This window comes from Lepidochelys olivacea (assembly GCF_965140295.1).
Source record: "Lepidochelys olivacea isolate rLepOli2 genome assembly, chromosome: 4".
In the NCBI taxonomy this organism is placed as follows: domain Eukaryota; kingdom Metazoa; phylum Chordata; order Testudines; family Cheloniidae; genus Lepidochelys; species Lepidochelys olivacea.
In genome coordinates, this window is record NC_140414.1 from 95,217,605 (window position 1) to 95,242,650 (window position 25,046).

General features: G+C 42.4%; 2 protein-coding genes across 11 annotated transcripts in view; one reads left to right on the forward strand and one right to left on the reverse strand.

Annotated features, from left to right (window-relative positions):
* AASDH (aminoadipate-semialdehyde dehydrogenase) overlaps positions 1–11,721 on the forward strand; it is a 59,301-nt gene extending 47,580 nt beyond the window's left edge. For 4 of the 7 annotated variants that reach the window (XM_084625699.1, XM_084625697.1, XM_084625700.1 and 1 more), the window contains one exon: positions 1,413–5,078. In XM_084625699.1, the coding sequence (XP_084481825.1) occupies positions 1,413–1,823 (411 nt within the window). In that variant the 3' untranslated portion in view covers positions 1,824–5,078. Of the gene's footprint in view, positions 1–1,412; positions 5,079–9,388; positions 9,536–9,626 lie in introns of those variants that run through there. The other 3 variants (XM_084625701.1, XM_084625702.1, XM_084625703.1) reach the window with 3 other exon arrangements.
* CRACD (capping protein inhibiting regulator of actin dynamics) overlaps positions 5,261–25,046 on the reverse strand; it is a 204,572-nt gene continuing 184,786 nt past the window's right edge. For all 4 annotated transcript variants that reach the window (XM_084625694.1, XM_084625693.1, XM_084625695.1 and 1 more), the window contains 3 exons: positions 16,398–16,588; positions 14,942–15,110; positions 5,261–7,941 (listed from right to left, as the gene is read on the reverse strand). In XM_084625694.1, the coding sequence (XP_084481820.1) occupies positions 7,781–7,941; positions 14,942–15,110; positions 16,398–16,588 (521 nt within the window). In that variant the 3' untranslated portion in view covers positions 5,261–7,780. The remainder of the gene's footprint in view (positions 7,942–14,941; positions 15,111–16,397; positions 16,589–25,046) is intronic.

The window sequence follows — 25,046 nt, forward strand, 5'->3', positions numbered from 1 at the left end:
GTCTGTAGTAGACCCCTACCATGACCCCACCCTTGGGTTTTTTACCTTTTTATCCTTACTCAGAGACTTTCAACAAATCTGTGACACCATCCTCGCAGCCAGGCATTCATCTCCAGGATGTAACTGTCTCTGCCAGGGCCCCTACCTTTAGCTGGAAGGATCGAAGAGAACACCACCTGTGCCACCAACTCCTTCACCCTTACTGCCGGAGCCCTGTAGTCATTTTTTATCTGCTCAGGGTCATACCTTGCAGTACCATTGATTCCCACATGGATGAGTAGCTTGGGGTAATAGAAGGCCGGATGATCCCTGACATCCCTTCCGTAACGTCTCGGATATGGGCCCCTGGCAGGCAGCATACCTCCCATACGTCAGGATGACAGATGGGTGCCTCCATCCCTCTCAGAAGAGCATCACCAACCACCACTATCCTACGTTTCCTCCTGGGAACTGCGATCCTCCCAGCCTTGGGGGTACATGGCTTCTCCTCCTCCATATTTGCAGGTGATTCCTCGTTGTCAGGGCAGCATAATGGTTCTTCATCACTGTGGTGGGTGGGGTGGGAGTAGGGGGGGAGCACTGCCTGCTGCAAGAAGTAACCAACAGCCAGTGTCCTCCCTTTGACAAAGCCATATCCTCCTCTCAGGGTGGCATGACCGCAGCCCTCTCTAGCTGGATAGCTTTCCCAGCCTTGGGTGTCTGATGTTCTAAAACAGTGATGCTAGGACTCCTCCCCCTCTTCATTGGCTTGCAGGGACCTTTATGTAGGTGATTCTTGGAAATCCCACAAGACGGGGATTTGTTGCACTACACCAATACAGTGAGAAAAGATTCTCTATAGACTGCATGGAGAGAGGATGTGGGGTTTGCCCTGCTGGAGGGACACCTATACTGTAATGGCCTTGAGGTACTAATTGTGTTGCCTGTTTAGCCTCCTTTCAGTAGAGCCTCCACATAGGTGAATAATTTACAGGAAACTAGAGAGAAAAGGGGGTTGAGATAATATCTTTTGTTGGTGAGAGAGACAAGCTTTTGAGCTTACTCAGATCTCTTCTTCAGTTCATCTCTTTGTAAGCTTGAAAGCTTGTCTCTTACCAATAGAAGTTGGTCCAGTAAAAATATTACTTCACCCACCTTTTCTCTGGAATATCCTGGGACCAACATGGCTACAACACTGCATTATAGGAAACTATCATGTGAATGCCTGCCTGCTGAATGTATGTGTGGAGCTTAGCTTGTGAATGTTGCAAATATTTTCTAGCCATGTATGATATACAGCATATGCCAGAATCCAGATGATGCAGTATATTTGTCCTCTCTGTTAACAGCTTGTCCCTGAAGATTAGATGATATCTCATTGATAACCTGAACAACCTGCAATAATGGATTAATTTTTTAATACTGTTCTGTAGGTTTGGCAGTTTTCCACCAGTGGACCAGTCTTTTCATCCCCATGTATCTCAAGTTTAATTAAGCAAGAAATATATTTTGGCTCCCATGACTGCTTTATCTACTGCTGTAATATGGAAGGTAATTTACTGTGGAAATTTGAAACCACTTCAAGTGTATATGCAACTCCCTTTGTTTTCCATAGTCATGACTTGGAGAGTGAAACGCTGCTGGCAGCAACATCTACAGATGGTACAGTGTGGGTCCTGAATGCTAAAAATGGATTGGTAGCAGGTGTCGAGAAACTTCCAGGAGAAGTATTCTCTTCCCCTGTAGTATGCGGCTCAAGGCTTGTTGTTGGCTGTAGAAATGATTACGTTTATTGCCTGGATTTGTGCATTGCTGAAAAAACAAGAACTACTAGGATGTGTTAAACTGCCTCATCTCTAGTGTTTACACTTGGATGTTAAGAACATCCTTGAATTGTACTTTAAAGCACCCAGGCCTGTGCGGTCCTGCTCTTAGCCCATTCTACTTTTGTAAAATTGATCATGTTTGCAAACATTTTAGTTAACAATTTTGCACCAACAGGCATGTCTACGCTGCAATAAAAGACCTGTGGCAGTGAGTCTCAGAGCCTGGATCAACTGACTTGGACTCATGCTGTGCGGCTAAAAAGAGCTCTGTTTAGCTCCGTAATGGGAGCTCGAGTCAGTTGACCCTGAGCTCTGAGACTTGCTTCTGCAGGTTTGTTATCGCAGAGTCAATGTACCTGTTTTCATGCCTGGAGTAGGAAAAATGTGTGGTTTTCTTTTAAAATTGTGCCTATGTGCTGTTAAAAACACGAGAGTGCTTAGCGGCAACAGTGTGTAATATTTTTAAAAAAAGTTATGTGGTCATGGTCAACATTAAACTCCCCCCCATCCCCCCAATCATGATCTCTGAACACATTTTTAAGGTGTTAGTGTCTGCATTAGGTGGACATTGGTGCTAGCTAACATGTTTTCCAAGTCAAGCGATTTTCCTAATCAAGAGAGGGCACTTGACTTAATGATATCTCAGCATCACTTGTCTGATTTAAGATGAATTTTGGTGGGAAAATAAATGTGTTCGCTCTGATATAACTGTTTCTGGCAATTTATATTGAATTTTGTGCCATATGTCATGTCTAGCATGAAAATGTGAAAATAGCTTGTCTGTCTGGCCTCAAGTTTTCCAGTATTTGGTTGGGAAATTTGGTCTTTTTATTGACTGTATTAACATATTTTGTAAACAGATAACTGTGTCTCCGTGTATCTACTCACATGCATAGACCAAGGTGTTCTGCCCCTCCCAGCACCTTCCACTTGAGCTTGCTACCTGTTGTGGGGAATCCTTCAAGGCCGATTATTCTATTCTATATAGGTTTTTAAAATGCATTCAGGGGATGCAGCAGGGCCTGGGCCAGCCCTGATGGGGGGGGCGGGGGGAGACGAGCGTGGCCCAGCCTCGGTCCCCAGCTGCAGCTTCCTTCTCCGCCCCCCCCCCCCGGGTTTGGGGGGAAAGGGAGGGAGCAGACGGGTAAGGGGGGACATGAAGTGGAAAGTTTGGAGACCATGTCTCGATCATTTTATGGTATCTAGGGAAGCTAACCTAACTTGCAAGAATAAACTGAATCTTCAGTTTTACACAGTCCATTAGTAAATGCTTAGCCCAAAAATAGTTGATTTCAACATTATGAACTTTAAACTGGAACCCATTCCAAAATTGCATGATTGTTATAAGCCCATGTTTGACTTTAAATACAGGATATTTCAATGGATATGTCTATGCAGCATTTTGGAGCAGGTGGGAGCAAGCTCTGAGCCTGGGTCGACAGACTCAGCCTAGTGGAGCTTTCATTAATGCTCAAAAAACAGCTGTGTAGACATTTTTGATCTAAGCCAGGTGTGGCCAAACTGCACCTCATGACTGCATGTGGCTCTTTTAGAGTTAGTGCGGTGAGCTGGGGCTCGGGCCTTCAGCCCCGCAGGAGGTGCCCAGACTCAGGGCTTTAGCAGCACATGCACAACAGGAACTTGCATCACGCAGTGCTGTGCGGACCTTGTGTGCTCGGGATATCCCTGCATTCTGCACAAAGGCTGTGTTTGCTGTTCATAAGTCAGATTTCAATAGTTCTCCGAGTAATGATCTCTGTTTGGATTCCGACCGTGGGGTGCGCATGTGTGCCATGTGCTGGAGCCAGAACTGTTCATAGTAGTGTCGGTTGACCCGCATGTGGGTCATGCGTCAACTGTGTGACACATCTGAGGCTTTAAGAGGCCATGCAGGTCCAGTTTCCTCTTACTGCCACATGGCCAGAGTCAGAACCTCTGTTCCTTGGTGCTCTTAGCTTGCTACAAGTACTGTCTTCACCTTTTTCCTGTAGCTGTAGTTGCAGTTAAGGCTAAGATTTTGTCAGTGACTTTTACTAAAAATTACCGACAGGTCATGGGCAATAACCAAAAATCATGGACATCTGTGACCTGTCTCTGACTTTTACTAAAAATAACCCTGACACAATGGATAGGGGGGTCTAGCACCCCTCTGCTGCTGCTGCTCACAGCAGCTGGGAGCTGTGGGTCCCCACTGCCTGTGGGCTCAGCGCTCCAGGACCGCAGGGAGTTGCTTGGTGCTCCGAGGGTTGCCTGCCACCTGCTGTGGCTCAACTCAACATGCCCAGTTGGTTTGTTGTTGTTTTTTAATCAGGTTTTCTAAATCTTTTTTTTGTTGATGTCCTCTGGATTCTCTGTAAATCATCTGCCTATTTCCTAAAGTGTGGCACCTAGATCTGGACAGGTTAAGCCTCATCAGTGCTGGGTAGAGTGGGACAGTTACCACTTGTCTTATGTACAACTCTGCTGTTAATACCTCCCAGAATATTGGCCTTTATTGCAACTGCATCACTGTGTTGACTCATTCAATTTGTGATCCACTTTGACTCCAGATCCTTTTCAGCAGTACTACTGCTGACTTGACTACAGCTAAACATTCAATTTCCTGACAAGCTAGAAGGAGAGGAGGTAAGCTTGCTTTTGTAGCAACCTTGACAAAGGTTTGAAACATTAATAATACTTACCAATGGTATTCTAATGTATTAGGCTTTGAATACAATGACCCATTTAAAAAAATTTAGCAGTTTTTGTACTAAGCATTTACTAATTAGCTTGGATCATTGAGTAAAACTCAAGACTCAGTTCAACATATGTCCAGCTGTGAAGCCATTGAGCTTAGTGATTTTTAAAGCTTCTGCATGAACAATTAAAATGGTGATGTTGAAATTAATTTTGTATTGTCATTTTTTCCCAGTTCAAAGTAACCAGCAGCAGTGATGTGAATTTGTTGCATCTAAATTTCCAGTGTCTATCAATGACAAAAGCTGTATTTTAAACTCAGGAACCATTTTTTTATTTAAGTAGAACATTTTTCAATAATGGGACCATTTACGTTAAAATATGAAAATAAAGTAGAAATTACACTAATGTATCCTTTCTTCATAGGTCTTGTTACTCAGTTTTATTGTTGATAAAAACACATAGCAAGACACCTGTAGCACTAAAAGTTCTATTTATAAATAAACCTGACCTATATCATTAACAGAAGGAGACAGTGAATACATACATCATCTGATAATTTTGACTGGATTATAATTTAATAGGAATTAAAATGACGTTTGTATAAGAAACAATTGCACTGTAAAACATTTGAAAAATTAAAAAAGTACAGAAAACAAAAACCTCACAATTATACATTTTGTACATTACTATATGAACATAGAGGTTAATCATATATAACCTGTTCAGAAGAAATGGTATTTTGTGTTTATAAATTACAAAAAAATTGAGACCTTCTACATAGTGGTTCATTCAGTTCTTAAAACATTTTTGCTGATTTGAATAAATTCAGTAGTAACAATTTTTTTATTTTACAGAATTCTGACAATTTGTTCAGAAGACGCAACAAAGTTAAAGCAAAGTAACACTTCACAGGTGTTTAGTGCAAATTTCAGTGTTGATTTTACATGAAGTGTCAGTGTTCAACTTGTAGACTTTTTAGAAGTGTTTCCAAGCAAGTACTGTACCTACTGAGTGCAGTTTTTAGTATACTAGATACCCTACACTTGGAAAGACTCTGCTTTGAATCTTTAGGTTACAACCATCCTTAATCAATTCAAACTGTGCTATAAATATGCCTAATGTTGTTTTGGTAGGTCAGTTCATTTTGTCATGCACAATAGCACCTTAAATCATTAAACGTTCCTTGATCATGACTACTGTTTTTTCTCTACCTTTGTGGTTGGCCTGCTCCCACCAACCCCCTGCATCTCCTTCCTGGTACCCCCACCCCCCTTCTAAAACTGCATCCAAAATTCTGGTGTTTGATTTCAAGCAGTTTAGAGTTATAATTACAAGAACAACTCTATTGCACACTTCAAAACCCAGATGAGATATAAATGTACATTAAGTAGTGCTACTTTATGGGACTAATTAAACACACACATATTATGGGCCCAATCCCCCCTTCAGATAACCACAGACCTCTCATTGAAGTCCATAGGAGTTGTGTGCAGGTACCAGAGAGCTCACTTGTTCCTCTGTGTATAAAAATTTTAAATACTTAATATGTTAGGAGCAAGGAGAGAGTTTTTAAAGGTTCTAGTTTAAATATGAAAGAGTGGAACACTGATTGCGCAAGAGCCACAAGAGCAAACCTATTTCCAGCTGCACCTCTATTGAATCTAATGTCTGTGTTTGTGCTATTTTAAGTGTGCTGCTGAACCTTTGTTTCCTACATAGGATGCAGTCTATTCAATAACAACTTTTGCTGACTAGCTTTTTTCAGTTCTTAGAACAAGGATGATAGTACAAGGCTCATTGTTTTCTGCTTTATTTACAGTTTGCTCCCCTCCTCATGCGATGTATAGCAATGTGGCTAAAGAAAAGTAATAATATGAAGTTATCAGATACATTATGCTGTAGTAATGCAATTTTTCCTCTCTCATTGAAATTGCCTCCTCTTAAAATGCTCTTATGGCTCAAAAGAAAACATATATTTTTAAACAGAGGGGGATTTGCAGCAATATGCAAAGTTCATTGAAAACACAGGAATTTTTTAAGGAAGATGACGCTTGCTTTTTGTTGGTGTAGTTACTATGTGTAAAAAGCCATTTTAAAAAAAAAAGCACAACTTCCTGGGTAGAAAATTTAAGGATGCTAACATTTTTTATTACATTTTAAAGACTAATTTAAAAAAAATTCAGCTGCAACAACTGATTCCTCCAACTCCCCATGTAAGTAAATTTTTTACTCAATTTTACAGCTGGGTTGTCTGAAGTCACTCAGGGAACAACCTTAGCAAGAATTAGCATTCCAAACCCGTTTTATTCTCTGTTCAGGAAACTGAATTTTAAATAAGTTTAAGTTACTACCGTGTCATGAGGATCCCAGAGCCTTGGTTTTCTGATTTTTAGGCCCCAGTCCTGCAAACATTTACACATGAATAACTTTACACCTGTCAACAGTCCCTTTAAACTCAAGGAGACTCATTAGGTATGTAAAGCAACTCATGGACACAGTTATTTGTAGGAATAGGGTCTTAGATTGCAAGTGCTCTGAGCACATGGATGGACTTTGCCTCTGAGTGAACGGGGGAAACACTTTTTGTATCCCTGCTCCATCACTTTTTGTTTGGTTGCCATATGAATGTTAACTAGAATGATAGGCAAATTATTTACTTTTTTTGAGAAGGGAGGTACAGCAATTGTGTTGAGTCCCCAGCATGAAAGACAATAGTGCCTCAGTAATTGGATGCTACCATCACTTGCTATCACTTCATTCACAGGTGGGAAGAAGTCTCCCAAAATGCCTTGGATGGGGAGAGGTTTTCAAATTGCAAATAAACTGCATCAAACAGAGTTCAAAAGCGACCACTGGGGCTAAGAGGAGGGAACAGGCATTTTACATTCATTTTTTATATCAGAGTGGCCAGAACCTTTTCTTTGTCTGCATGGAGAAGAGAGATCCAAAACCTCAGACTCAAATGCTCACAAAATTTGAAAGAGCTTTTGATCTGAAGTTCTGTCCCCTCTTTTTATACCGGGCAAAACCAAAATCTCACATTTGAGTAGCACTGAATTTTGATAAATTGGATCTGAACTGTATGCCTGGGCCCACTCTCTACCTAGTTTTTCAAAGCAAAGGGATCTATGATGTGAGCACACACTATAGTACCTAGAGCAAAATGGTGATCAGTTTTAAATCCTTCACGGAATGCATTTAAATTTTGTTCAGTTTCTTTTGTCCTGTGTAAAAAGCTGAATCAATAAAAAGGAGAAAACAACTAAGAAACAAAAGTAAAAAGCAAAAAGGTTAGTTTACTTAATGATCTGTGGACAGTCACTCCAGGCTTTTGCTTTCCTCTTGGCTAGGGCCAGCCAGGCTGGTTCTGTTGACACAGGGTTAGCATCAGGAGTAGAGAATCTCTTGGTAACCTCTTTTGCTAATGGAGTTGATGGAACAGAATCTGAAATCTCCACTGTTTGATTTGGGAGAGAAAAAAATAAAACAGATGAAACATGCTACACTGTAGAATAATAGAGAACTATGAACTTTGCTGTGAATGTGTTCACAAAATGTACAGATACCGTATCTTTAAAACTTTATCTTTAAGGTGCCACCGGACTCCTTGTTGTTTTTTAAAACTATAATTCAGTCTTCCTTTTTTTAACTTTCTATATATGTTGAAAACCAAATTAATTTGGCTCAGATTTATAGATGAAGAAAATTGGTCATTTAAAATTGGACTAACCCACACACTTGAACATGGTGCTACGCTGAAAAGTAACTCAGCGAACATGGAATGGTAGGACACTATTTTTTATAGTCTCAATGGTTTTCAGAGCAAATTTGCTCTGATTATAAGTAAAAATGCTGTTTTTAATTTTGTTGTCAATCCTGGAACCTCCCCACCCTGACAAGCTAGATTTTTTCCTCCTTATGTATAATCAATAACCAAGTTTCTCCAGGCACAGTTCTGCTCTCTTACACATATGCAACCCACTGTCTCCAAATTGTGCCCTCTGAGACACCTGGGCAAATCAAGGTCAATACATTTACACAGAAAAATGTAACTAAGTAGAAACTGCAGAGCTATCAATTCTGATGTTACTGTTTAAGTAGGAGTAGAATCTAGCTCCCCTTCCCATAGCTACTTGTCTGCAAGCTTAACAAGTACCAAAACCATTTATCACTAAAATAAACTGATATCTCTGATTATATACAAGTGGCGTATCTGTTGAATAAGAAATTGCCTTTTGCAGAGTCACTTTTCAGAGCAGAACTGCATAAAGTATAATGCAGGGATCAGATGACAACATTACTAAATACTATACTGATGGATGCTATAGAAAAACCCTTAAATAGACTTTTGCAAGTCTATTATTCTGTAATACAGGGACAATCTCTGCTTTACCCCCAATTATTTTATGACTAGAAATTTTAGAATAAATTTCCTTGATCAAAGCCTGTTGAATTCAATGGGCTGGGAGTATGTGTAATTCCATGGGCAAGTTAATGATAGAAAGGTAAGGGAGCGGTCAGTTGAGTCAAAAAAAAAAATCTACAGAATCATAATTTCAATTATGTCACCCTCTGCAGTGTGGCAGAGAGGACTCGTTGCCTGCTCCATTTCCCAGTATTCTGGGTGGTGGAAATGTTTATAATCCAGCATCACTGGAAATGGGTATCAACCAAAAGCCCTGTCTCCCATGAATACAAGGGTATCAGACATGACAGACCTAGAACAATTATGTAAATTATGTTTGAGAAAATGTTTAAAAATCAACTTTTTTAAAAAAAATTATACTTTAATGGAGGTATGTCAGATATGCAGCCCTCACAAAATTAAATTGTGGCTTCAACTGACGGTGTTGTATTATCAGTTAATGCTGAGAATACCTGATTAATTTTTTTCATGTTTACAGATTACTAAAAGTGGAAGGAGTGCTTCAAGTTGATTTGTTGTCATTGGCGATAAAGAAACATTTCAGTATTGATTATCAGGCCAAAAGACTTGTAATGAGGCACTGGTTAAGACATCAGCATCGAGCCAGAAATCACTGGAATTCATCTGAAAACTGCATGCACGTAGTTACATAACATGCATTACATTACGTAATTAGAATCAAAGTAATTTATTACAAAAGAGTTGATCATTTTTAGGTATCAATGGGGAGGTGAAGAGTACCAACTAGTAGCTGAAGAACACCACTTTGGAGAATACCACTGAAGAGGACCTGGTTAAAACACAACATTCAGTGGCACCTTACCTGCTATAAGAAGAGCACCCACTAAACTGAATTTGGCAAGGCTGGAGCGGAGGTACATCGACCATCAGAAAAAAGTTGAAGATGCTGGGACAAGTGCTGGGTGTGGACAAGACTTGCCTTGTACTTATATTGAGAAGACCACCACCTTCTGCCCTAAACTGAAAGCATGGAGGCCTCCATGAAGCACAGTTTCAACATAAGACACTGTATGAAGCAGTCGCTCTTTGTGAGAATGTTGCATGGAAAGTTAAGTTGGTGCATTGACCCAAAGGATACGCATGAATACACCACTGCTTATCCCATCGAGGACTGCACCGAAAATGTATCTAATGTGTTGTATCAAGAAAAAAACAATACAAACAAATACTGATTTTACTACTGCAAAGTGTGTGACTCAGCTGGAGTTCATAAATTCCCTCAGGCTCTAATGGATGGAAAGTGGTAGAGATGGTCAATGCAGAGGTGAAGTACAGAGAAATATGTGCTGTCAATGAAAGTGAGGAGGAACGTATGCTTAGCAGAAAGGCTTATAAAGCAGTTATTGAACTGTGGGATAGGGACATAGTTTTTAGCAATCCTGTCTGCAGAAATGAATCACTGCGTATGTCCTTAACAGCTACAAAAGGTGTGGTGTGAGAAGTGAAATCACTGATGTCGTCAATAGTATGAAGACTCCAGGTGCAGCTACTAAAATTTGTTTTTAAACAAAAGCATTTTGTCCTGTAGTACATAGGAGTTTCAAGGATCCATAGCTGATGCCAAACCTGAAAAAATAATACCCCATGACCTGTACTTCATTTTTAAGTGGTGCATTGATGGTTGCACTGACTTCAGCACCAGCAAGCATGAAGGTAAGCAAGTGGAGCACACAGCTGCCATTTTATCGAAAAGCCTCATGGATGAGTGCTTGAGTGAAAGGCAGGTTTCCAATATACACACAACAATGTTGTGGTATGTGCATAATCTACCACTACAATTGGCTGTTGCTTTAACAATTCATTCCAGAACCAATAGTAAATTCCTCAAGCAGCTTAGGCACAGCATTGGCTCCTCCATTGATTACAACAAACTACTCCGAGTTCTTCCACATCAATCCTGGTACCATAGAGAATTGCTTGAAGAATTTCATTGTTGCATGGCATAATGAAGCTGCTACCTCTTTCCGTTCAGTGCAGTTTCTTCCTAGTTCCTGTGAGGAGGCTGATACTAAAATTATCTTGAATGCCGTCAGTGCCACAGAGGTACTACTAAACTCTGGATTTTTGCACAAGACACAGATGTTTTAGTGCTCTCTGTGAAATGCTACCCAAGATTTCTGCAAGATTGTTTTTGTGGCTGGTGCTAGGGAACAATTGCTGTATGTCCCTCAGAAATGTGTTCCTATCCCTTGGACCATTAAAAGCTGCCACACTGCGAAGTTTCCATGCCCTTTCAGGATGTGACAACACTGGAAGTTTGGCTGAAAAGACCAAATTATCTTATTCAAAAGCACTAAAGATGTTCATATGCCGAGTTTACCATTTGAAGGCCAGCATTACCGCACATGCACAGCTACATAGCTGAATGTTTTCCAAAAGCAGATGGAGGAAAAAGGAGAAAAACTGCCACTGACAAGAGTCAAGAGGGAAAATTCCATGCAGTAGAATGGCTCTAGGACATCCAGAAACTACCCTTCCCAACGGGACATAAATGAGTCTTGGAGAATGGACTGATCATGCCAGTTATGTGTGAAATACTATGTGGTCCCCGAACAATCCTTCTACTAAGTAAATGCTTGTGTCAAAGACCAGATGCTCACCATCCTGCAGATGTTTGGCCAGAAGTCTGCCTTGTACAGAGATGTGAGTGTGTTGTGCAGATGAGGATCAGTGTCCCGTGTCTAGCAGTGAAGCCCTAGACTGAGATGACACTGATTAACAAATGGTTTCAGTCTTACATGTCAAGGCTAACTTCATTAGGATCAGTGAAAAATCAGTATCTCTCTTTATGTAAGCAATGAATCACTGTTAAAGTATCATTTAAAAACAAACATTGATTTTTAAACATTTTCGTGTGTGTATATATATGTGTATGTATATATGTGTATATTTAATTGTTCTAGGTTTGGTACCACTGTGTTTGCAGGAGAAAGGACTTTTGACATATACCCAACTCAACCCATTTCTAACAACAGGAGGAGCTGGGATGTAGCATGTCGTCTCTCTCTCTTAACCCGGTGCGAAGTATGACACTATTGGAATTATGATTCTGTAGATTTTTTTTTACAAACCAGATGGCCCCTCCCTTACCTTTCTGTTGCTAACTTGCCCACAAAATGAGATTTTACTACATTATGCTCCCACACTAAAAGATAACTCTATAACCCCTGTCTTTATTTTCATGGCTCAGGTATAGTGCAAGCAGCCCTATCCTGTTCAACCCTGACCTAAAGGAACCACCTCTAGATTAGCACCACTGGAATAAGTATCAGATGTGGAGGCACTTTGTGTGGACAGCTGTCCCCTATCTATGGGACTGAGTCTGCCCAACTTTTGTAACAGATTTAAAAAAAGAATCTGTAACTGGTGGGGCAGGGTGTGGGGGAAAACCCCCAAAACTTTAAAAAGCAGACTGTTTCCCACAGTTTTTAAACTAATCAGTGTTTCTCTAAAATTCTATCTGACCCATTTTTTTGTCAGTAGGAATTCTATAAGCCTGCACAACAGCTGGTAGCAGAGAATTTGGAAAGACGGTTGCTTCTCTAGGTAGAGTGTTTGAAATATCACTTTCCAAACAGCCCCTGTTGTAGCTGCTTTCAGTGCAAGGCTGAAGTATCTTGGTTTTCAAATATTTTTCAGTTCTCTAAAGATATCTTAACATGCATAATGTCATAAGGGACGGTAGATTTGCCAAGTTCCAGTGTAGGCCTTTATATTAAATGACTGCATGGTCATAACCTTCATCAACCACATCTATATTCATAATAAGCAGATATGATGCCTGTTATATTTGTTCTTCCAATATCGCTATTTGATCTCAGAGGTAAATAGTGACCAAGATGAAATCTAGTTCAATATATGTTTGAGGCACAATGAATTTTGATCAAAACAAGAGGTGTCAGCACAGGCATTGTTACATATTTCTGAAGACATTCAGACCCTGTTTGAAAATCTCTACATTATGAATTGCAAAAGTAATTTTTCCTGTGAAACTCAGTTTTTAGGGCGGTGAGGCTGAGTTAAGAGGGCCAGAAAAATTATAACTAGCTTCCAATGATCTAATTAGGAAAAAGTCTAGTATATAGTTGGTGGGCAGTTCAGAGGTAAATGTGTTTCACTGAATTCTTCTGCTATCAAGATATAGTCATTGGTATATATTGGCTGAGTGGTTAATAATGTTACAGTATTCATTATTATTGATCTATGAGGCATTAGACAACACTAACTGGATTACTTCATCACTTTTCAGCCAACTATAAACCATAACCCTTAGCACGTAGTAGTACAGAATATACAGATTCAGACCGACTTCTACTGAGAATACATAAATCAGATACTACGTAACGTTTAGCAACATTCTCTCAGCCTTCTTATGACTTACTATTTGGAGACAAATGTGCTATGTCAGAGGAGTTCTAACCAAAGAGCATTAGCAATACTTCATACTAATCCTTATTTTATTATAAATATTATAGTACCTTAAATTTTAAACATTATCTATTATTTGTAGTAGTAGTAGTAAAAATGTTTTTCATGTATATGTGAATAAGGAATCCCATTTCAATTTAGCTTTAATTTATAGCCGTGTATTATAGAATACTGTGATCAACACCAAAACATACATGGGTCCTGTATCAGTCGGTAAAATAAATCCTGGTCCCTGCACTGTTGCCCTGATCAGCACAGCACAATGGTTTGTATCAGCTAATTTGGTCTCTTCATTGCATAGACAGGATTTAACAGTGAAACACGCAAGGAACAAGTATGCTGTGTGGAGAAATATTTGAAAAGCCCTATTGATTATAGCCCTAACATAGCTGGAGAAGCACATTATTAAAATACAGATGTCTAAGACACCCATCACACCCTTTTCCACTTCACACTATTCTGTAAATTTAGAAAGTGCTTTCCCTGTAATGTTTTGCCAGTTACTTCAAGAAAAGTAGGGGTTAGGGGTGCAGGAGGGAGGTGCAGGGGGTAAGAATGAAGGGAGTACAGGGGCTGGGGTGAGGGGGCACACAGTGAAGGGGTTAGGGCTAAGGAGGGAGTGCAGGGATTAGGGGTGAAGGTAGCACAGTGTAGGGGTTAGGGCACAGGAGGGGGGCAGATCTTGGGAGTGAAGGGGATGTAAGGATTAGGGGTGCAAAAGGGAGCAGGCAGTAAGGGCAAAGGGGGCACACTGCAGGGGTTAAGGAGTGTGGGGAGCCCATGGGGGGGGCACCACACCCACAGGGGCCAGGGACACCAAGTTCGCCCAGAGTGCCATTTTCCCTAAGGCCAGCCCTGTGTCTGGATCTGGCAAAGTTCATAACTAAACAAAACCTTGGAATAGTATGGCCTCTTTGCTTTATGGACATACATACAGTACCAGTCTCATCTAGGGTTGCCAACTTTATTTACGGAAAACAAAATGCTCTGCCCCATCCCTGAGGCCCTGCCCGTGCTCACTCCATCCCCCCTCCCTCCATCACTTGCTCTCCCTCACCCTTGCTCACGCACTCATTTTCACCAGGCTGGGGCAAGGGGTGGAAGGGCAGGAAGGCTCCGTTTGGGGGTGCGGGCTCCAGGGTGGCACTGGGGATTTGGGCTGCAGGAGGGGGCTTTGGGTCTTAGCTAAGAGAGCCTGCCTTAGCCCCGCTGCAGATGGCTGGCAACCCTAGTCTCAGCCCTATAAACCAAATCTTGAAACAGAAGTGCTAATCTGGAAGCATCTGTCAAAATTACATTGTGAATTCCACACTTATAGTCTCTCATGGGCCTTCCAGTGGTCATTTTAAAAGTAGAAAAAGGATCTTACTTAATTGCCAGCTCATCAGACTTTACCAGGGATCTGACAGACAAGCTGGGTTCCTCCTTGCTGAAATAATAAAGATGCTGCAGCTGGAACTTAGTTTACAATTCTGATGATGATGTGTAAACCAAAAAAGAATCTAGTTCCCTCCTGAGAGCTCTACAATGTTACCACTAAAAGAAAGTGAGCACTATTGAAAACCTAAATCTATCACTGTACCTGTCACAGAAGTAGGAAGGGTATTGGACTTTTTGAACTGCTCTCTGCGTTCTAGTCTTGACATAGCCATCTCAATTTTCTTCTCATCTTCCTGAGGTGTAGGTTTTTGTAGTACACTTGCTTTGCTGATATTGCTGCCTTTATCATCTGACGGATTGCTTACAGCAGCCTAGGATGGAAAAGGAAAAGTGTTAGATCAGAACCAATCCATTATGTATTGTCCACTACAGTCATTCTCAACCAAGGGCCCAGGGCCCCCTAGGGGGCCTCAAGCAGGTTTCACAGGAGCCACCAAACAGGACCAGTGTTAGACTTGCTGGGGCCCAGAGCAGAAAGCCGAAGCCCTATCATGCGGGGCTGAAGCCAGAGCCACTGAGCTTCAAGGGGGCCCCTGTAGTGTGGGGCCCTAGGTAATTTCCCTGCTTCATACCCCGCTTGCTACCCCCTAATGCCAGCCCTGGGTTTTATATGCAGAAAACCAGTTGTTGTGGCACAGGCAGGCCGTGGAGTTTTTATAGCGGGGTGGGGGGCGGTGAGCCTCAGAAAGAAAAATGTTGAGAACCCCTGGTCTATTATATACAAATAAGAGATCTCATACTTGATGCTATCCCAAATACGATGCCTTACCCTCCTAACATATATTTGCTTGAGCTCTGAAGAACCGTGCGACGTACACTCCTCTTTCTGGTGCACAGCCTAGAAAAGTTTTAGTACCAAACACTACCCTCAGAAGCAGATGCAGGGCTCTCACTGGCTTTCATATAGATCAGCAGTTCTCAACCAGGTATCCGAGGCCCCTGGGGCGGGGCTATGAGCAGGTTTCAGGGGGTCCACCAAGCAGGGCCAACATTAGACACACTGGGGCCCGGGCCAGAAAGCCAAAGCATCCCCCCCCAGGGCTGAAGCCGAAGCCTGAGCAACTTAGCTTGGCAGCGCTCCCTATGGCATGCAGCCCTAGACAACTGCCCTGCTTGCTACCCCCTAATGCCAGCCTTGGCTTTTATATGAAGAAAAACAGTTGATGCACAGGTGGATGGTGGAGTTCTTATAGCATGTTGGGGTGGGGGGGAACCTTAGAAAGAAAAACGAGAACCCCCTGATATAGATGATGGCCTGTAGTGACAGCACCCCCAAATGAACAATGATGCTTTTATGTGCACATCTTTCATACGTAACTGATGATAAAAACATGCAAAATGTTAGTGAAATTCATGAAGGGCTGGAGATCAGATTGAAATTCAATAACAGTGTACAGCATTTTGTACTGAAAATTGGTTTGCAACGTTCTTCATTTGTGCAAAGTTAAACCCCAGACTTACCACCTGATTTTACTGACTGACACTTAAGCTTTTTATAAAATTTCACAAACTGAACAGGCATTCAAATACAACTAAATCAAGATATCAGTGTTATTTTTAAAAAAAGTTTTCTGAAGCTTCTTTGTTTATTATTTTACATTATCTTTAGCGAGCTTCTCAGCCTGCTTTGCCTCTCTGGCTTGTCTCCTCTCCTCTCTGGTAGCTTGCTGCTCACGAAATCCCTTTTGCTTTTGTAGTGCTAATGTAATCCACAGCGGTTGTGCAGATTCAACTTTTTCCATCAATTTGGAACCATCTAAAGAATGCCTGCTCTGGAGAACTGGCTTTTCTGTAAGAAAAAGGAAAGGACAAGGAGATTGGTTGAGTGCAATACAAAAGGTGTTCATTTTTCCTTAGTCCCTTACCTTAAAAAAATAAAATACAGCAATATAGACAGTAAACATTGTTTAAACACATTGAACTCAGTGTCAGTCACAGCTTTTCAAGCATTTATCACATTCTGAAGCAGATTTTGTTACTCATCAAGAAGAGACATTACAGTAGTCCAGCCTTAATACTTAGAAGGCCAAATTCATCCTTGGTTTAACTTCACTGGTGATCTTACTCCAGGCAGGAATTCAGTCTTGTATCCTAATTTGACATATGGACCCAACCACATCCTTGCATCCTTTGGTGAAGGAGCCCTCATGGATGGATTTCCGCAACCTCCCATTCCACTTTTGGCCTTCTATCTATTTTGATTCTTAATCCCTTTAGACCAGATGTGCCCAGCTTTGCCTAAGTGTGGGCTCAAGTGACGACTTGCCATAAATGCTATTTGTATAAAATGGAGGTCAGCTGGGTAGTCCACAGAGACTGGTGGTCCCAGTATGCAATGCTTCATCTTAATCTGAACAATATCACAGTGGAGATCACATGCTGGAAGCTGTCGTGTTTTCAGGCCCAACTTGTATTTCAAAACAAATGATAGCTGTTGATCTCACATAACACACTGGACCACATATGGTTATCCTAATGTTGGCCCACTTTTGACAACGGGACACAGTTCTGCATGGTCTCATATTTCTAGAGCCTAGAAATTACAAATTACATTCTCACTATGCTGGAGCTACAGATCTCCCTCCACAATGCAACAACTGAGGAGTAATGGGACACAGGGAAGCTCTGACCATATCCCTTTGCTGGCAACGGGGAAGGAAGATGGCTGAGGAGCCACTATCCTATCTCGCTGCCACTGCAGGGTCCCTCTCTGATGGGTTGTGAGGTTTATGGCAATCTGCCAGTGGTAGGGCACAAAGCCACTGAATTACAACAGGATCTAGAACATAGCCGTTTATAAAGATATATACAAGCTGTCTGAAGAATAATACATGAAGGGTAGTGTTACATACCAGTGGTTCCCAACCACTTCTCTGCCACGGCACACCTTCAGAATTTTAATTATTTTGAGGCACACCATCATATTGTCTCCAAATGAACTGGCCTCCTTATCACCTTGGTTTAAGCTGTTTACTACCTTTGCCATTCACAGTCTGTAGGGGCTGTGTGCAGAGAAGGGTGTAGGCAGGGAGAAGCTAGGGGCTGTGGGCAGAGGGGTGTAGCTCAGGATGTAGGCGGGGGGTAGCTAGGGGCTGTGTGCAGAGAGGATGTAGCTCAGGGTGCAGGTGGGACTGTGTCCTAGGGGGTGCTGCCGCTACAGGGCCCAGCCATGTGATCAGTCCCTAGTTGGCACAGTGGAGGCTGCTCCACTCGTGGCCATGTGCACGCTGGGCTGGGCTTGGCCATGCCGTCCTACACAGTCCCCATGGCCACCGGCACCCAGTGGTTTGCGGCACAGGGGACTGTGTATCTGAGCCTGGAGGGCGCAGTGGTCATTACCCAGCCCAGGTGGAGAAACTGACCTGGACACACACAGCAGCTGTCATCACTGCTCGTGCCCCCCCGATCCCCAAATATTCCTCTGTGCCCCCACAAGGGACTCTGGCCACACCCCTAGAAGGGCACGGGGCTTGGAAAGGGAGGAGGGCCAAATGGAAGGCAGAACTCTGTCCCCCAGACGCATGCATTGCCTCTGTAACTTATTGAGTTTGGGGGTCAACACGCCCATCTTTGCCCCCCAGCCTGTCCAGCCCCCACCTCACCCCAATTCTGCCCCCCCACACACACACCAGTTCTGCCCCCACCCCCAAGTTCAGTCCCCCTTCCTCTCCTGAGATTCTTCCCCCTCCCAATCCTGGGGGAGGAGGGGGGCTGCAGGAGGGATAGGGAGAGACAGAGGAACCGACCAGTTGCTCACAAAAGGAGAGTGAGGAGGAGAGGGAGATTGAGCTCCCATTGGTTGCTCTGCCCCTGGAGGAGATGGGGCAATGAGGCAGACAATCAGAAGATGGCTTCCCCCACTTTCTTTCCCCCTGTCCTATCCCCACTCCACATATAGTTTTAAAAAAAATTCTGCAGCACACCTGTTCAGGCCTGATGGCACACCAGTGTGCCACAGCACACCAGTTGGAAAACACTGATCTAGTCTGACCTGCACTTTGCACAGCACAGAACTTCACCTACCCACTGGGCTGGCCTTACCATGAGGCAAACTGAGGTGGCTGCCTCAGGTGCCAAACTGTGGGGGGGCGCCACTACGACCCAGAGTGTAGAAAATTGCGTCTGTTGCTGGCGCATATGTATTATCTCTGCTCTAGATGCACAGAGATAGTGGAGTGCTGTGCAGGAGGAAGGAGAGCACAAGAGACATAACAGGCAGGCAGGAGAAAAGGTGAGAGGGAATAACAGAAAGCAGCCGGAGCTGCAGGGAGAGAGAGGAGGAGGAGCCTCTTATGTACCTCTCTAGCACCCCCAGGAGCCTGCACTGATTAACACCAGCTTCTCAGGGAGCTTCCTGTTTCCTGCTGCTTCCCTGAACCCACTTGAGGAGAACAGGCAGTCAACTGAAAGAGTAGGAGCCAGTTAGGCCCTTAAGTCACTGATATCTTCCCTCCCTCAGGCCCTGCTACCAGCCTGCTTATTTGTCCCCTTCAACTGAGTGTTGAGAGCCACTCTAGCTGGCACAGAACAGCAGTCATGAGTGAAAGAAAAAAAAGCCCCTCTGGGGCAGCATTCAGAAAAAGAAAGCAAAGGAAGCTTTTCTATCTAAGCAGGAAGGAACTCTCCTGAGATACACAGACACAAATGTTCACGGTGAGCCTTCCGGCTCCAATGAGGATGTGAGTGGTGAGGAGATGCCTGATCTTCCATTTAGTCAGAGTGCAGGTGACCTGGCAGCTACTGCAGCATCCATATCTCCATCTGAAATGGATGTAACCATGCACATTCCTGAAGAAAAGTGTTGATCAGAGAAGAGTGTGGTGGAGGCACAAGAAACAGCTGCTGCTGAGGTTAGTTCCTTAAGTCTAGATGATCCAGGACTGTGGACCCACTTGAGCAGTAGCCTGAGGGACTTCCTTGTACTGCCTAGGCCACAGCAAGTGAAAAACTTCATGTTCCCCAAAGACAATGAAAATAGACGTTTCCATCCAAAGCATTACTGGCGTGAAATCCCCAATGGTGACAAAGTGGAGAGGCCATGGCCTATGTACTCAAAAACCCAGAATGCTGCATACTGTTTTTGTTGCAAACTCTGCCAGTCTAATGTTCCAGCCACATTGGGTTCTAGAGGAACAAAGGACTGGAAAAATCTGGCTGGAAATCTGGCATGCCATGAGAAGCCAGCAAATCACCAGAGAGCATTCATTAGGTGGAAAGAGCTTGAGATGAGACTAAGGTTAAAGGCCACCATAGATGATCAGCATCAAGAGAAGATTGCATCAGAGTCTCTATACAGGCAAAATGTTCTGAAAAGGCTCATTGCCATTGTGAGACTGCTTGCTACCAAAACCTAGCACTGTGTGGCACTTCAGATCAGCTGTATGTATCAAACAATGGAAACTTCCTTAAAATTGTGGAGCTAATGGCTGAATTTGATGCTGTACTCCGGGAGCATCTAAGAAGAGTCACCACCCAAGAAATGTACACACACCACTACCTTGGAAAAACAATTCGAAATGAGATCATACAGTTACTGGCAACAAAAGTCCAATAGAAAATTGTGGCAGATCTGAAGTCAGCAAGATATTACTCCGTTATCCTGGACTGCACACCTGACATCAGCCATACGGAACAAATTACTTTAATGGTGCATTTTGTAACAATAACAGAACCTAGTGAAAATGTCCCTGCAATGGTGATGGTCAGAGAGCATTTTCTAGAATGTATTGACATTGATGATACTACAGGAGCTGGTATGACAAATGTGCTTCTTAAAACGCTGGAAGTTACGGGAATTGTGACAGCTGACATGAGAGGTCACGGCTCCGATAATGGTGCCAACATGAGAGGAAAGAATAGAGGAGTGTAGGCATGGATCTGAGAGTTAAACCCTCGAGCTTTTTTTGTTCCCTGCAGTTCTCATAATTGAACTTGGTGGTCAGTGATGCAGCATCAGCTTCTAGAGAGGCTGCTGAATTTTTTAATGTAATTCGAAGCATCTATGTATTTTTCTCATCAATGGCAAATTTTGAAGCAACATCTGGGAACATCCTCTCTGACACTGAAACCACTGAGTGCCACATGATGGGAAAGTCAAGTGGAGGCGATAAAGCCTATCAAATACCAAATTGGGAAGATAGATGATGGCATAGTTGCCATTATGGAGGATACTGCTATGACAGGAACTGTTCGTGGGAGAACAGTGTCAGAGGGAAATGGAATCTCCAGAAACATACATCACTTCAAATTTCTGTGTGGCTTAGTGTTGTGGCATGACATACTGTTTGAAATAAATGTTGTAAGCAAGAGACTCCAAGGTGTTGACCTTGATATATATCTGGAGCAATGGAACAACTGGACAAAACAAAGTCATATCTTTAGTCTTACCAGTCAGATGAGGGATTTCAAAACGTTCTGAAGAGTGCACAGAAGTTGGCAGAGGAACTTCACACTGAAGTTATTTTCCCACCCATTCAAGAATATAAGAGTCACCAAAGAAGACGACATTTTGATTACGAGGCACGGGATAATCCCATAAGAGACCTCAAACAACAATTCAAAGTTGAATTCTTTAACCAGGTGCTAGATTGTGCAATACAGTCAGTTGAAGAACGTTTCATGCAGCTTAAGGAACACATCAGTATATTTGGGATGTTGTTTGATATTCCAAAACTCTTCACCATACCAGAAGAAGACCTACACCAGCAATGCAGGGCACTAGAGCCAGTGTTGACACATGATGACATGCGTGATATTTAGGTGATGAATTGAAAGCCCTTTCAAGATATATTCCAGAACAGCTTTTGGAGTTGATCCTGCTGAAATGTATGTGCACAGATAAGATGACCACCCTCTTTCCAAATGCTTTTGTTGCTCTGTGCATACTTCTAACACTTCCTGTAACAGTTGCCAGTGGAGAACGCAGCTTCTCCAAGCTGAAGTTAATAAAAACACATCTACGCTCCACAATGACACAGGAGAGGCTGGTCGGCCTTGCAACCATCTCAACAGAGCATGAGCTGGCCCAAACTGTGGACCTTCAGCAGGAAGCAGTTCAAATCTTTGCAACCAAGAAGGCACGGAAAGCACGACTTTGATTATTCAAACAGATTAAAATGCCAGTGTTTACTATGCAGACAAGAAAATTTACATTTGCTGTTCAGGCGTTTGAAAGTTAAGTGTTACTTAAAATTTTTGAACAAGGCATTTTAAGTTGTTAGTTCTCCTTTATTCGGGTAGGAAGCAGAGCAGTACCATGAGAAGAGTAGAACAGGAAGAAGGCATAATTGAGACCTTTCAAAGTTTTGGCCCAAGCAAGGGGACATGGGGGTGTCATTTGAGCTCCCCGCCTGAGGTGCCAAAATGTTGTGGGCCGGCCCTGCCTACCGACTCCTGTAATAACCACTAACCGCAGATTTCAAATCATGGCTTAAAGTAGGGCTGCCAAATAATTAAAAAATTAATTGTGATTAATTGTGAGATAAAAAAAGTCATGATTATTTGCAGTTTTAATCACACGTTAATAACAGAATACCATTTATTTAAATATTTTTGGATATTTTCTATATTTTCAAATATATTGACTTTAGTTACAACACAGAATACAAAGTGTACAGTGCTTACTTTATATTATTATTTGTGATTACAAATATTTGCACTGTAAAAATGATAAAAGAAATAATATTTTTCAATTCACCTCATACAAGTACTGTAGTGCAGTCTCTATCATGAAAATGCAACGTACACATGTAGATTTTTTTTTACATAATTGCACTCAAAAATTAAAGAATGTAAAACTTTATCGCCTACAAGTCCACTCAGTCCTACTTCTTGTTCAGCCAATCACTAAGACAAATAAGTTTGTTTATTCTTACAGGAGATAATGGGGAGATTTAGGTTGGATATTAGGAAAAACTTTTTCACTAGGAGGGTGGTGAAACACTGGAATGCGTTACCTAGGGAGGTGGTGCAATGTCCTTCCTTAGAAGTTTTTAAGGTCAGGCTTGACAAAGCCCTGGCTGGGATGATTTAATTGGGAATCGGTCCTGCTTTGAGCAGGGGGTTGGACTAGATGACCTCCTGAGGACCCTTCCAACCCTGATATTCTATGATTCTATGAATGCTGCCTGCTTCTTATTTACAACGTAACCTGAAAGTGAGACCAGGCATTCGCATAGCACTGTTGTAGCCAGCATTGCAAGGATTTATGTGTCAGATATACTAAACATTTGTATGCTCTTTCATGCTTTGACCACCATTCCAGAGGGCATGCTTCCATGCTGATGACTGGTTCTGCTTGATAACGATCCAAAGCAGTGCGGACCAATGCATGTTCATTTTCATCATCTGAGTCAGATGCCACCAACAGAAGGTTGATTTTGGTGGTTCGGGTTCTGTAGTTTCCGCATTGGAGTGTTGCTCTTTAAGACTTCTCACAGCATGCTCCACACCTAGTCCCTCTCAGAGTTTGAAAGGCATTTCAGATTCTTAAACCTTGGGTCAAGTGCTGTAGCTATCTTTAGAAATCTCATATTGGTACCTTCTTTGCATTTTGTCAAATTTGCAGTGAAAGTGTTCTTAAATAGAACATCATCTGCTTGGTTGTCATCTGAGACTGCCATAACACAAAATATATGGCAGAAAACCATGGAGCAGGAGACATACAATTCTCCCCCACAGTGTTCAGTCACAATTTTAATTGACATATTTTTTTTTAACATGGAAGCATGTGCTCTGGAATGGTGGTAGAAGCATGAAGGGGCATACGAACATTTAGCATATCTGACACATAAATACCTTGTAACGTGGGCTACAACAGTTCCACGTGAGCACCTGTTCTCACTTTCAGGTGATACTGTTAATAAGAAGCGGACAGCAATATCTCCCGTAAATGTAAACAAACTTGGCTGAACTTGAAGTAGGACTGAGTAGACTTGTAGTTTCTCAAGTTTTACATTGTTTTGTTTTTGAGTGCAGTTATGTAACAAAAATTAATTCTACATTTGTAAGTTGCACTTCCATGATAAAGAGATTGCACTACAGTACTTGTATGAGGTGAACTGAAAATACTATTTCTTTTGTTTACAAATATTTGAACTGTAAAAAGATAATTAAAATAATACTATAAAGTGAGCACTGTACACTTTGTATAGTGTTGTACACTTCTGTGTTGTAATTGAAATTAATATATTTGAACATTTAAATTGGTATTCTATTATTAATAGTGCAATAAAAATGGCGATTAATCAAAAATAATTTTTTAATCTAGTTAATCTGTTTTGCATTAATTGCTTGAGTTAACTGCAATTAATTGACAGCCCTAGTTTAAAGACTTCACGTTACAGAGAATCCACCATTTGCACTAGTTTAAACTTGCAAGTGACCCATGCCCCATGCTGCAGAGGAAAGCAAAAAAACCCCAGGGTCTCTGCCGATGTGACCCAGGGAAAAATTCCTTCCCAATCCCAAATATGGTGATTAGTTAGACCAGGGGTCGGCAACCAATGGCACGCATGCAAAAGGCAGCATGCGAGCTGATTTACAATGGCACTCTGCTGCCAGCCTGGGGTCCTGGTCGCCAGCCCCACTCAGCCTGTTGCCGGCCTGGATGGACAGAACCCCAGGCCGGCAGTGGGCTATCCGCTGCCCCCTATGCCAGTCTGGGGTTCCATCCGCCAGCCCCTGTGAGCCGGGGTCCCAGCTGCTGGCCCCGCTCAGCCCGCTGCCAGTCTGGGGTTCCGTCCGTCGGCCCTTGTAAATGTAAAATATATTACTAGCACGCAAAACCTTAAATTACAGTGAATAAATGAAGAGTTGGCACACCACTTCTGAAAGGTTGCCGACCTGAGTTGGACCCTGAACATGTGGGCAAGGCTCACCAGTCAGACACCTGGGAAATAATTCTTTGTAGTAACTCAGAGCCCTCCCCATCTAGTATCCCATCACTGGCCACTGGATATATTTGCTGCTAGCAATCACAGATCAGTTACATGCCGTTGTAGGCAGTCTCACCATACCATCCCCTCCATAAACTTATCAAGCTCAGCCTTGAAGCCAGAAGGTTTTTTGCCCCCCATTGTTCCCCTTGGAAGTCTGTTCCAGAACGTCACTCCTCTGATGGTTAGAAACCTTCTCCTAATTTCAAGTCTAAACTCGTTGGCCAGTTTATATCCATTTGTTCTTGTGTCCACATTGGCGCTTAACTTAAATAACTCCTCTCCCTCCCTGGTATTTATCCCTTTGATGTA